Source organism: Amblyomma americanum, chromosome 1 (genome assembly GCF_052857255.1).
Source record: "Amblyomma americanum isolate KBUSLIRL-KWMA chromosome 1, ASM5285725v1, whole genome shotgun sequence".
Taxonomy (NCBI): Eukaryota; Metazoa; Arthropoda; class Arachnida; order Ixodida; family Ixodidae; genus Amblyomma; species Amblyomma americanum.
Genome location: NC_135497.1, coordinates 375,110,741 through 375,123,357, shown reverse-complemented (window position 1 = coordinate 375,123,357; position 12,617 = coordinate 375,110,741). Strand labels below are relative to the sequence as shown.

The 12,617-nt window shown below is 51.6% G+C and overlaps 1 protein-coding gene across 1 annotated transcript; it reads left to right on the top strand.

Annotated features, from left to right (window-relative positions):
- Positions 1-5,505: 5,505 nt before the first annotated feature.
- Positions 5,506-11,592, top strand: LOC144115665 (uncharacterized). The gene is made up of 3 exons (XM_077650122.1): positions 5,506-5,747; positions 8,681-8,822; positions 11,071-11,592. The coding sequence occupies exons 1-3, from the start codon at positions 5,609-5,611 to the stop codon at positions 11,456-11,458; spliced, it is 669 nt and encodes a 222-aa protein (XP_077506248.1). The 5' UTR covers positions 5,506-5,608; the 3' UTR covers positions 11,459-11,592.
- Positions 11,593-12,617: the final 1,025 nt, after the last annotated feature.

Genomic DNA, 12,617 nt, shown 5'->3' with positions numbered 1-12,617 from the left:
TTGAGTTGCACGCGCATGGCTCATCACTATAGCATTTGCTTTACACACACTATAAGCCAGAAAGCACTGGTCAGTTACGTGATGACTTTGAGGACTGACAGCTGAGTGCAACCGAGCGTGCACAGTCAGTTGCCCTCACAGAGAAATAAAGAATCTCGGTTCTTCGAAAGCAAGCTATTGTAAAACTGTTAAGTAAAGCCGGAAGTTGGGCGAGTTAGTGAACGTTCATGATGTAAAATACAGCGTAAAGGAAAACCAAAGAACAGACAGGACGACAAAAACAAGCGCTTGTCAGCGTCAAGCTGTCTGTCTTCCGCGTTTCCTTTGCGCTATATTCCACGTCATGTAGAAATCTAGCTTGCGTAAACGTGCCAAAGTAGCTCATCTCATCAGCTTTATAGCGCATCAAGTGTGTTCAGACAACGATCATGGGCTACTAAAGGCAATTGCATTAATGCACTCAGCATGGTTAGATGATGAATGTCAAGTCAACACGCGTAGTATTGCACGCTGGTGCGTATATATAACCACGCGTCATAGGAAGCAGAGGAAGGATGCGACAGAGGAGCGGGGACTGGTAATTTTGTGCGTAAGAAAGCAACGGGACGAAACAGATGCTGGCAGACAACGCAGGCGTTGTTACACAACTAAGAGTATGTATGAGCACGTGCAAGAACAAAAAAAGAGGAAATAACAGAAGTTCAGGAAGTCAGCTGGAAGAAGGAAAAAGCAGATCACGGAGACGGACGCATATATCTTATACTAGAATACGCACCAGTCAGATTACGCCTGTATTGGCGCCAGAAGCAGAAAATTAAAAATAGCTTTTTGGGGAAACGAAATGGCGCAGTATGTCACACATATCGGCGGACACCTGAACCGCGCCGTAATAGAATGGATAACGGAGGGACCAAGAGAAGAAAGGTGCGCCGTAGTGGAGGGCTCCGGAATAGTTTCAACCAGCCGGGGATCTTTGACCTGCACTGATATTGGACAGCACACAAGCGCCTTTTGCGCTCCGCCTTCATCGAAACGTGGCCGCCGCGGTCGGGTTCGAACCCGGGTACACATAATGAGTAGCGGAGCACTCTAACCACTGAGCCACCACAGCGTGTTACCTGAAGCGGCAAGTTTCCTATTTTTTGCTTCCTTTATTTTTTTCCTTTTGTTCGCTCTTTTTCTATTCTCGCTCTTTTCTCCTTTCGTTAATACAGTTATTCTCCCCGCGTTCTTGCGTCGTTTTGGTTGCGCTGTTGTCAGAACCGCGAGGAGCTGTCAGTAACGTCACAAACGACACCAGGCGGCCCCACTGTCGGGCGAGGGATAGTGCATTGCGTGTAAGCATAGTAGGTTGCCTCAATGCAGACGCTATTTCGCTTCACCCTAAACTGGAGAGATGTACACATGCCTCCAGGCATGCATGTAAGCGCAACGCTGCCCCATCGAGGCACCCCGAAGCGCTGACTGTCGCGCTCGTGAATGTTCCGTTCCGAAGATGGAAACGATAGCCACCGCCAGACCAGGGCGTCCCAGCTGAGAGAGAGAAAACCTTTATTTCCACCAGAAATGGTGGGGGTCCACACCTCGCGGAACGCACGCAGGCGGCCGTTGGGTGTCCCCCACGGCAGACTAAGGACTAGGGGACGAACTTTGCCACAGCCTCAGTCGCCAGATGGATTATGGAGCGTTGTAGCTTTAGATCGGGGCATCGCAGCGTGGTCTCCTAATTCGTTTTACATCTGCATTTGCAGTACCCAGCTGAACCCACAGGAAGACCAGAATAAGCAACGCGGTTTTGCATGCTCGCCTCGCAACCTGAGAGTAAATTGGTTTTTGAAAATTGGTTTCTGGGGAAAGGAAATTGCGCAGTGTTTGTCACGTATCTCGGCGGACACCTTAACCACGCCGTAAGGGAAGAGATAAAGGAGGGACTGAGAGAAGAAAGGAAGAGAGGTGTCGTAGTGGAGGGCTCCGGAATAATTTCGACCACCTGGAATTTTTAACATGCACTGACATTGTTACAATTTCAGATTTCGGAGGGCGGAAAAATGTCACTCAATATTACGAATGTCCCGATTTAACGAAATAAATCGTGGTTTCTCTACACTTCGTTAAGTCGGGTTTTAACTGTGTAACATTTTCGAGAGAGAGAGAGAGAGAGAGAGAGAGAGAGCGAGAGAGAAGACGTTATTTACACCGACATGGCCCTCGGAGCAGGGACATTAAAAGTAGCTATCTATATGTCAAAACGGGCGCGTCCACATCGCGCTACGGACGTATACGGTTGTTCGTTCACGCGAGCATCAGTGAGCAGCGAAAAGGAAACCGTCAACAACGGAAGAGCGCGCAGGGACGGACAGAAATTGCAACGACGCTTTCAAAGAACGGCTTCAGAGTGCGTCTCAGCAGTCCACTGTCCATTAGCTGCCGCGGTGGCTTAGTGGTTATGGCGACCGGCTGCTGCCCCGAAAGACGCGGGTTCGATCCCGGCCGCGGCGGTCGAATCTCGATGGCGGCGAAATTCTAAAGGCCCGTGTTCTGTGTGATGCCAGTGCACGTTAAACAAATTGGAGGACGCTTAAGCTTCTCCTTCAAGAGCAGGACGCGACAGTGTGTTGCTGCATTGCCAATGGATGGATGGAAAAATTTTATTTTCGTCAGAGAGCATGTGTGGACGATTCCGTGTCAGATGGCCATCAACCCATGGCTGACGGCGACCTGGGTGGCCCACTCCACGGCCCTGGTCTGGACGACCGGGTCTGAGCTGGCCAACACGGCCTCCCACTGCTCGAGGGAAGGATCACGCATAATGTCCGCCAGTGGCGGTGCTATGCTACAGCTCCATAATATGTGGTCATAGGTTGCCAATTCGTGACACCATTTGCACTCCGGCTGAATGTCCGGGTAGATTTTGCTCAATACGTATGGGTTGAAGAAACATCTAGTCTGCAATCGTCGCCAGACGCATTCCTGCGCCTTCACCAATTGCTTGTCCGGGGGTGGGTAAATCCTCCGCTCAAGTCTGAAATGATTAGTAATGTCATGAAAGGATACCAGCCCATCTCTCGTGGACCTTCCCGGGACGTCCAGCTCACCTACTCGGCTGACGAAACCTCGAGCATTCATGTGAGCCGTCTCGTTCCCAAGGTTCCCAGAGTGTGCAGGTACCCAGACAATTTCCGTCTCCGTAATCCCTCGCTCCGTGGCCCGATTCAGCAACCGCGCCGCTGTGACAGATATTCTGCCCCTCGCCAAATTTCGGATGGTTGTTTTTGAATCGCTGAAGATCAGGTCAGCATTACTACTAGTCATAGCTAGTGCTATCGCCGCTTCCTCAGCAGTTTCTGGGGAGCGGGTTTTGACTGATCCAGAGGCGATCAAGCGTCCTCGCCCGTCCACCACCGCAATTGCAAATGCATCCTTGTCCTTATACTCGGCGACATCTACATAGACTGCCCCGTTGTACTTCCCGTACTTAGCATGTAAAGCTTTGGCTCTTGCCTTCCTGCGGTCCTCATGATGTATTGGATGCATGTTCTTGGGCAAAGGTTTTATGTACAAGCCCTTGTGCATTTCCCGCCTCATCTGAATTTTCGTGTCACCGGCTGGAACGTCAACTCCAATGCCGATCCTTTCCAATATGTCCCTTCCTGCTTTTGTTTTTGAAAGCCTACCGAGCTGTATCACCAAGTGCGCCTCCCGTAGTTCTTCTAGGGTGTTGTGCACCCCTAATCCCAGCAGCCTTTCGGTAGACGCATTTTGAGGCAACCCAAGCGCCGCTTTATACGCCTGCCTAATCATAGCCTCCACCTTTCCTTTTTCCGCCGCGTCCAACTTCAAATAAGGCGTCGCATACACTATTCTACTGAGCACAAATGCCTGCACTAGCTTACACAAGTCTTTTTCCTTAACACCTCTCTTACGATTGGCGATTCTCCTGATTAGCCGCACGGTAGCATTGACCGTATTTTTAAGCCTTTGCAAGGACTCGCTATTCTTCCTGTTAGTCTGCAGATACATACCCCGGATCCTGATCGTTTGGACCTCAGCGACCGGTACTCCCCCCACTTTCACCTCTAAAGGTGGTGGCGGCGTATAGTGCCTCGCATGTATCCCTCTTGGTTTATCCCTCAGAACAAAAAGCTCGGACTTGGGCTGAGAGCACGAGAGTCCTGCTTCCCCTGCTAGCTCCTCCACAATATCCACCGCCTGTTGTAGAGTTTCTTCCAACTGTGCGTCACTGCCTCTTGTTACCCATAGAGTAATGTCATCCGCATAAAATGTATGTTTAAGTCCCGATATCCCTTGCAGCCTGGGTGGTATCTTGATAAAGGCGAGATTAAATAGGAAGGGCGATAATACCGACCCTTGCGGTGTCCCCCTGCCCCCCAATGGGAAGGGATCCGATTTCATTTCTCCGACTACAATCTCCGCAGTCCTACCCTCCAGAAACGATCTGATGTACCGGAAGGTTCTACCCCCCGGTCCTATGTCTGATAGGTTCCTCAATATTGCCTCATGGGTAACATTGTCAAAGGCCTTAGTGAGGTCGAGCCCCAAGATAGCCTTGGTGCCCGTGCCGTACCCAGGATCAACCACGTCTTTTTTGAGCTGTAACATGACGTCCTGCGTCGCCAAGGAATCCACGGAACGCCATCATCCTTCTGTACGACCCCTAGCCAGGACAATTTATGGAAGGGAAACATATCTTGGTGGACACCCGAACCGCGGCGTAACGCAAGGAAAATGAAAATAATTTTTTTAAGGAAAGGACGCCTGTTTCACATATATCGGTGCATACCCGAATCGGGCTGAGCTGCTGCTGAGAGAAAGAAGGAAAAGTGCACAGGACTGCCTACTGGCTCAAGCCGAGCCACGCTAGCTGCCGCGTGCTGAAAGTAGGGGAGGTAAAGGAGAGGAGAGCAATGAGTGAAAGAAAAGACGCGCTGCACTAATATGCCCCGGGCCGATCCCGGAGGCAGTGCAACACCGGGCCGACCCGTGCCAGAGTGCTTCAAGCCAAGCACCCCGGCATACTACAAAAAAAAAGTTTAATATCTTAGGTCCAAGGACCCGCAGCAGATACTAAATCACGGTACCCACGGTAAGGGAGGGAAAACTCCCTTCCCTTACTGTGCGGTTCAGGTGGGCACCGAGATGCGCCATTTTTCGCTCAATGCCAATGACGCTGACGACACCGGCTTCTCTGCGACACGAGCTCCATAACGCTTTCGCGTTAAAACCCCAGGTGGTCTGAATTACCGGAGCCCTTCACTACGCGTCCGTCATAGCCTCAGTCGCTTTGGGACGTTAAACCCCCATAAACGATTAAAGTACGTATCCGCAGTCCACAGAGAAAAACTTGGACTGGGCTTCCGCACGACCCAACATCGCAGAGAAAGAAGTCAGCATGGCGGCGCTGCGAGCGCATGCTGGCGGTGCCTGTGCACGTGCGGTTCCCGCGGCAGCTCGTGGTGGCGCTGTGGTGGGGAGAGCGCTCTGTCAGTCACCGCCGGAAAGACGAGGAAGACGCTGGCACGCGGCTCCGAAGCTCGAGCCCGACGCCGACGATCAGTGCCCCGCTTGGCCGTTCGATCGGGTCCGCGCAATGGCCTCCTTCAACGAGAAGCTCGTCCAGGAGGTGAAGAAGCACAAACAGCTCTGGGACCAGCAGTCCAAGCTGCACAAGGAGGCCGGCTACCGGGAGGCCGCCTGGATGGAAATCGCCGCCGCACTGGTCGTGACCGGTGAGCCGCTGCATGATGCGTTGACCGCACACACCGCCGGCCTCGCGCTCCGGTCTCGAACGCGCAGTACGTGTCCGCGGAGGTGCACTGGACCTCGCAGCTGGCTTCGTCGCAGACGCTTGGTCTGGACCCGTGTCTTATAAGGGGTCGCTGGCACCTACCGTGCGGAATCGGCTGCCTTTTACGTATTGCCGTGAGCCTTGAGCTTCCCTAGGCTCCTTTGGCGTGCTGATGGCACAGCTGATGGTGCCTATGGAAGGACGTGTCTTTTGGATGAGCGCGCGTTTCAGCTGTTCTCGTCAATGAGAATTGCTGTGCCGAGAACGAGTGTCGTACCGATGATTGCAGGCTCGTAGCCGAAGTGTCTTCGCGACAAGCTGCCGCGTGGAATTGCGTTGTATCTGCATGGTCCGTTGTTGAGGGTGACTTAGATCCACGAGCTGCTGTATCTGGTCAAAACCTTCTGCTGCCACGTCAGGCCTGTACCTCGAAGACTGTTGGCTCTCTCGAAGCGATATTAGTATTTTGCTGCCGCGCCCATTACTGTGCCGGAAGCCTTTCCTCTCACGACTGCACATCGTCGCAATTAATCGGCCGACGGTGGCTGGGGTACTAAAAGGCCCATGCCAGGCACGTATCTGTGGGCCTTAGGGGCCCGAGCAACTCCTCAAAGTCAAGCACTCCCACCCACTCCTTGCAGTTCTTGAGGCAGTGCCCTGTGAGAAGTCCCTTGGGTCCTCCGGAAAAAAAATTACTGGCTACGTGCCTGGCCTAGGCTACTGATTGTCAGAGCAACATACCGTTCGTTATTTTCTTCCATTTGCGTTCGATTTTCTTACAGCTATAGATATGTGAGGTAGCACTCTCCTAAAAGGCATCGATTTCGCCGACGGCCTCCCAATATGCCATAACCAAATACCCGGTACGGCGTTAGTGTGCTTAACACCAGAACGCAGGATTGAACCTCGGTGCGCCGGCCGCGTTTCGTTGAACATGGTCGAAATTATTCCCGAGCCCTACACTACTGCACCTTTTGTCCTTCACACTCTTATACCCCTGTCACACGGGCATTTCGAGGGCCCTCGAACCGATCGTCTATCGACTCAAAGGCGATCGAGCGCTGCCACACGGGCAGTTTCAATGGCGATCGAGTCAATAGCCTATCGAGTCAACGGAGTAGCGCAGAACTCCATCGAGATTTCGAGGGCCTTCGAGCGCTGCCCAAGGTTGCTAGCGTTGCTTCGAGCGGCGCCAAGCGCACTTTCGTACACGACACATTCATGGTGCAAAAGCATGAACAAACATTATTTCCATAAAATTTAATGCAAGCAGCCTGTAAAATTATTTTAAAATTATATTCGACTGGTTTTAAGTGCATTAAGCGCATTAATTTTGCGTTGCAGTCTTTGCGTTGCTTGAGTACTTTACGTTGACAACATGGCGGCACCCTGCCCGCCCGCTTCACAGCGATAGCAGCTTCGTCGCTAATCCCTCAAAGCAATATCGTGTTCTAAGCTGTTGTATTCGCCTTCGATTTGCCCATTCTTACCCTCGCAAAAAGTTTCAAGAGGCAAATAGCTCTTGTTTTTCAGATATCAAAGCGACTTCCCATGTGTTAAGCCTGACGAAGCAGCGCTCCAACGCAGTTGGACTGGATTGGTTTTGGCTCGTCTTGTATTAGAGTGGCTACAGCAGTGTCTGCATCTGTCCGTCGCGTGCGTGCAATTAAAAGGGGTCCAAAGGACATGCGCGTATGCGTGTATTTAAGCATTTCGTGTACATTTATCGAATATTTTTGTTGTTTTTGCAAAATCCAAAATAGCGATTGTGGCGCCACACATTCGTGGCGTAAGACACGAGAACCATTTCAATGACCATTGAGATTTGCCGTGTAGCAGCGGCGAGTTCGATGGCGATTGAGAATCTCGAAGACCCTCGACTCGAGGGTGATTGAAACTGGCCGTGTGACAGGGGTATTAGTCCTTCCTCCATCCCTTCCCTTACGGCGCGGTTTAGGGGTCCGCCGATATGTGAGAGAGATACTGCATTATTTCGTCTTCCCAAAAACCAATTATCAAATTTTCTCCCCCGCCGCGGTGGCTCTGTGGTTAGCGCGCTCGGGTTCTGGTCCGGAGTTTCCCGGGTTCGGACCTGACCGTGGCGGCTGCGTTTTTATGGAGGCAAAACGCAGAAGCGCCCGTGTGCTGTGCGATATCAGGGCACGTTAAAGATCCCCAGGTGGTCGAAATTATTCCGGAGCCCTCCACTACGGCACATCTTTCTTCTTTTCTTCTTTCACTCCCTCCTTTATCCCTTCCCTAACGGCGCGGTTCAGGTGTCCAACGATATATGAGACAGATACTGCACCATTTCCTTTCCCCAAAATCCTGTTAATAATAATATTATTATTATTAATAGTTTTCTCATATATATATCGGTGAACACCAGAACCGCGCCCGTAAGCGAAAGAAAATGAAATTTAAAAAATGGTTACAAGGAAAGGAAATTACGCCAGTATCTCGGAGTACTGTATTACTCCACAAGCCAGGCACAAAAGTAAACGAAAACAGATTTTTAATGTTTGGCTTCATCAAAGCCAGGTAGGAAAATTCTAAAGGTTATAACTTTTTTTTCGCGTGATTAGCTTCTCACTTACGCGACAAGAGAAGTGTTAACAACGGACTACGTTTTTGTCGTGGAGGAATTCTGTGCACCGGTTGTAAATGTGGGCGGAGCTTCACTGCGGAGAAGTTTGATGAGACTATACATACCGCTCACGACGATGCACTGTCATTTATACTTATACCAAGAGTGACGACGCGCTGGAAGAGCGGTTTCTGTTGTCACAAAAGGAATGTACTAACCGTGGGGTGCCCCTAACCGCGACAAAGGCACGGTTGTTTTGACCGCAAACCGTGCGTTCCCTGGCGCAGTGGAGGAGTGCCAGACCCGGTGGCGCACCATCCGGGACGCTTACCTCAAGCGCAAGAAGCGCCGACGCATCGACCCCAAGGGGCAGTGGAGCGTACTGGACCGGGAGCTCGGCTTCCTCGATCACTTCCTGAGGCCGCGAACGTGGGTGTTGTGTACAGGGCGTCAAAGAAAAAGGAGGAAATAGGTGCCGTAGTGGAGGGCTCCGGTCGAAATTATTACGGAGCCCGTCACTACGGCACCTCTTCCTTTCTTCTTTCACTCCCTCCTTTATCCCTTGCTTTACGGCGCGGTTCAGGCGTGCAGCGATATATGAGACAGATACTGATTCATTTCCTTTCCGCCAAAACCAATTATTATTATTATTATTATTATTATTATTATTATTATTATTATTATTATTATTATTATTATTATTAAATAATAATAATAATAATAAGACAGGACGACACCTGCCCGCCTTCGCGTCACAAGCACAACCTCGCGCGACTGCGACGTGTCTCAGCGGCCATTTAATCGAGCGCCCGGTTTTACAGGCTTTACTGTCCGCACAAAGCTGCACGAAGCGCGACTCGCTCAGACTCGCACTAGGTCGCCGCGTTGCTGGGTGGCACACAACCGACTGCGTACGCCATGTCCATTTCGCGGACCGAGGGCGTCTGCGTCTGGGAGCAGTCGCGCTGCTTTCCTTTCGCCTGGTCCGAAAAGCGATGCTGACGAAGAGTAGTCGACAAGCCAGCCTGCACCACACCGTCCGTCTATTCTGCTAAGGCTTCACAAAGAGCGTATACCATCACATAAGTAACGTTTCGTGCTTCGGGATCAAGGGCAACCATTCTTTGCACCACAAATGGACGCATCATGTGCGGTGTCGACACCAGTGTCTCGAGGTGACGCAGTACCAATGCCCACTTGAGCCGGCGCTGGCGTGCGGTGGACACTTGTGTACACGATAGTACACGTCGTCATTAGCTCCCTTTCATTTCCAACCAGCAATGTCTTGCGTCTCTCGCGACCATCGTATATGGCAGCACATTTTGAGGTGGAATATTTTTTATCCTTTCTTTTGACGCTATGTGGGCCACATGCTGAATGGAAACGGCTTATAATAAAGTCTGCACATCTTCAACCAAAAACTAATTTGAAACCCAACATTTCGAAGCCGGCTCGGCTCCTTCATTGGGGGTGGCTGGGGGCACTACCTGCCGTCTTTAAGGATGCATGGAGGGGAGGAGATCAAAAGAACGAAAGCTATGATGTGAAAGGCGTGGGGGAGGAAGGAGGTTAAGGCTGTGAGTCATGTTATTGCACTGTGGGCAGGCGGTCATTGGAGACTTTTCTTTGAGTTGCAGAGCGAAGTCCCTGTGCATCATACTGCGGGGATGTTTCCTGTTGTGCGGTTGATCTTCGGGGTAGCTTGGATGTACTATAGGATTCGAATGGGAGCTTTTTTATGGAAACGACACTGAGAGAGGATTTCCTCTGAGATTCCGCTAACATCAGGCCGCGAACTGTCAGCTCCTGCTCGCGCACCACCGCTGTGTGAATAAATGCAGTCCTCCGTCATTCTTGCAAGGGAACTGGATGTGTTCACGATGTAACGGGGAGCACAGACAACAGAGTTGATTACGGGAGGAACTGTAGGGGACATAGCGGGGCTGCACGGTTGATTGCAGATGAATGGAAGACGTCTTTACCTTGCAGTGGACAGGTCTGCGCCGATTAAGGTGGTGGTGACGACGAAGTGGAGGAGTCATTACCATCGGCGCGTAAAATCGAAAAACGAAAACCATAACTAAAGAAAAAAAACATTCGCTCGCCATGCGGCCAACGAGCATACAGAAGGCCATAAGTGATCTCGGGAGTTCACTTTTTTCCAAACCATTCTGAATAATAATAATAATAATAATAATAATAATAATAATAATAATTGGTTCTTTTGGGGGGAAAGGAAATGGCGCAGTATCTGTCTCATATATCGTTGGACACCTGAACCGCACCGTAAGAGAAGGGATAAAGGAGGGAGTGAAAGATGAAAGGAAGAAGAGGTGCCGTAGTGGAGGGCTCCGGAATAATTTCGACCACCTGGGGATCTTTAACGTGCACTGACATCGCACAGCACATGGGCGCCTTAGCGTTTTTCCTCCATAAAAACGCAGCCGCCGCGGTCGGGTTCTGAACGTGGACTGCTTTTCACGAGCCGTCTTAGCACAGTGCGCAGAACCGCCGTAAATGCGCATGGGCGGCGAGCTAGTAGCGGAAGAAGTTAGATCGGCCAGCGGGCGAACTCGGAAGGTAGCAGTTAAGGGGTAAAAGCCGCTTTAACACCGCACTCTGCCAGCCCGAGTTTGAGTGCCTGCTACATCCTCGCTGCCACGTCTCTTCCTCGCAGGAGGCGCTGGGCGCTGAACGGGGCGGCCCGGGCGGTTTCTCCGGCCGAGGTCGCAGTCGAACGCGAGCAGCCTGACGAAGACGACGAAATGCGTGAGGCTGCGGCGGCTGAGGCAGCGGCTGTGGCGGTGGCGCCAGCAGCACCAGCTCAACCCTGCCCTGTGGCCATGCGGCCGGCTGCCGTTCTGCCGCACCACCTGGCGGCGGGGGGCGCGGCGGCGCAGGAGTGCTCTTCGGACCCCGAGGAACTCTTTTGCCTCAGCCTAGCGGCGGACCTCAAGCGACTTCTGCCCCGCGAGCGACACATGGCCAGGATGAAGATGCTGCAGACACTTCACGACTTGGAGTTTGGCGAGAACATCGGAGAGGCCGCGCTCGGAGAACCGTAGACGGTGAACGGTTTTGCGGAGGACAAGAAAGAAGGTGGCTTCAGCGAGCACCCCCATCATCAGCCGGCAGAAACTTGTAGCTTTCTTTTTGTTTTTTTTACTAGGAATGAAAATACATTGTCTGTTGGGTGGCACGCGCATGTCTCATCAATATAGCATTTGCTTTCAACACACTCTAAGCCAGTAACGACTGAAGTGTGCTACACCTTTCCTAACCTACACAAGTACCACATCATCTTTCCAGACAGATATGACAGCATCTGCCCCTGGTGTGGCGAAATTCCAACAACATATCTAACATGGGGCTGCTCCGATCCCAAGCCCCCGAACTAGACAAACATCACTCCGAGGAACAGTGGGAGTCTGCCCTGCTCAGCTCTGACTGGGCGACGCAGCGAAAGCTGATATCCCAAGCAAGAGCAACTGCGGTGGACATTGGGGTCCTGAAATAAGGACTCCACCCAAAATATGTATTTTCGCCTCTCTATCCTACCTTTTTGGAATAAATGTTTTCTACTACTACTACTACTTGGTGACTTACAGGACTGATAGTTGAGTGCAACCGAGCGTGCACAGTCAGTTTCCCTTAGCAAGGAGCAATAATAATAAATTGTTTTTTGGAAAGGAAAGGGCGCAGTGTCATCTATCGCTGGACACCTGAACCACGCCGTAAGTGACGGGATAAAGGAGGGAGTGAACGAAGTAAGGAAAAATGAGGTGCAGCAGTGGAGGGCTCCGGAATAATTTCGACCACCTGCGGATCTTTAACGTGCACTGACATCGCACAGCACATGGGCGCCTTAGCTTTTTGCCTCCATAAAAACGCAGCCGCCGCGGTCGGGCACGAACCCGGGAACTCGACCGGGAACTCTATACTCCGTCTCACAAGATGTTTGCAGCACTACGAAAGGTACAGCTCTCTCGTCCAATCAGGATGGCGCGCACTACATTAGTGTGTTCCTACGCGCCTGTGGCTCGATCCACCTGATGTCCAGGTGGCTTCTTTCTACCTCTATTTATAGTAGAGCCGCCGCGGTGGCTGAGTGGTTATGGCACTCGGCTGCCGGCCCGAAAGACGCGGGCTCGATCCCGGCCGCGGCGGTCGAATTTCGATGGAGGCGAAATTCTAGAGGCCCGTGTACTGTGCGATGTCAGTGCA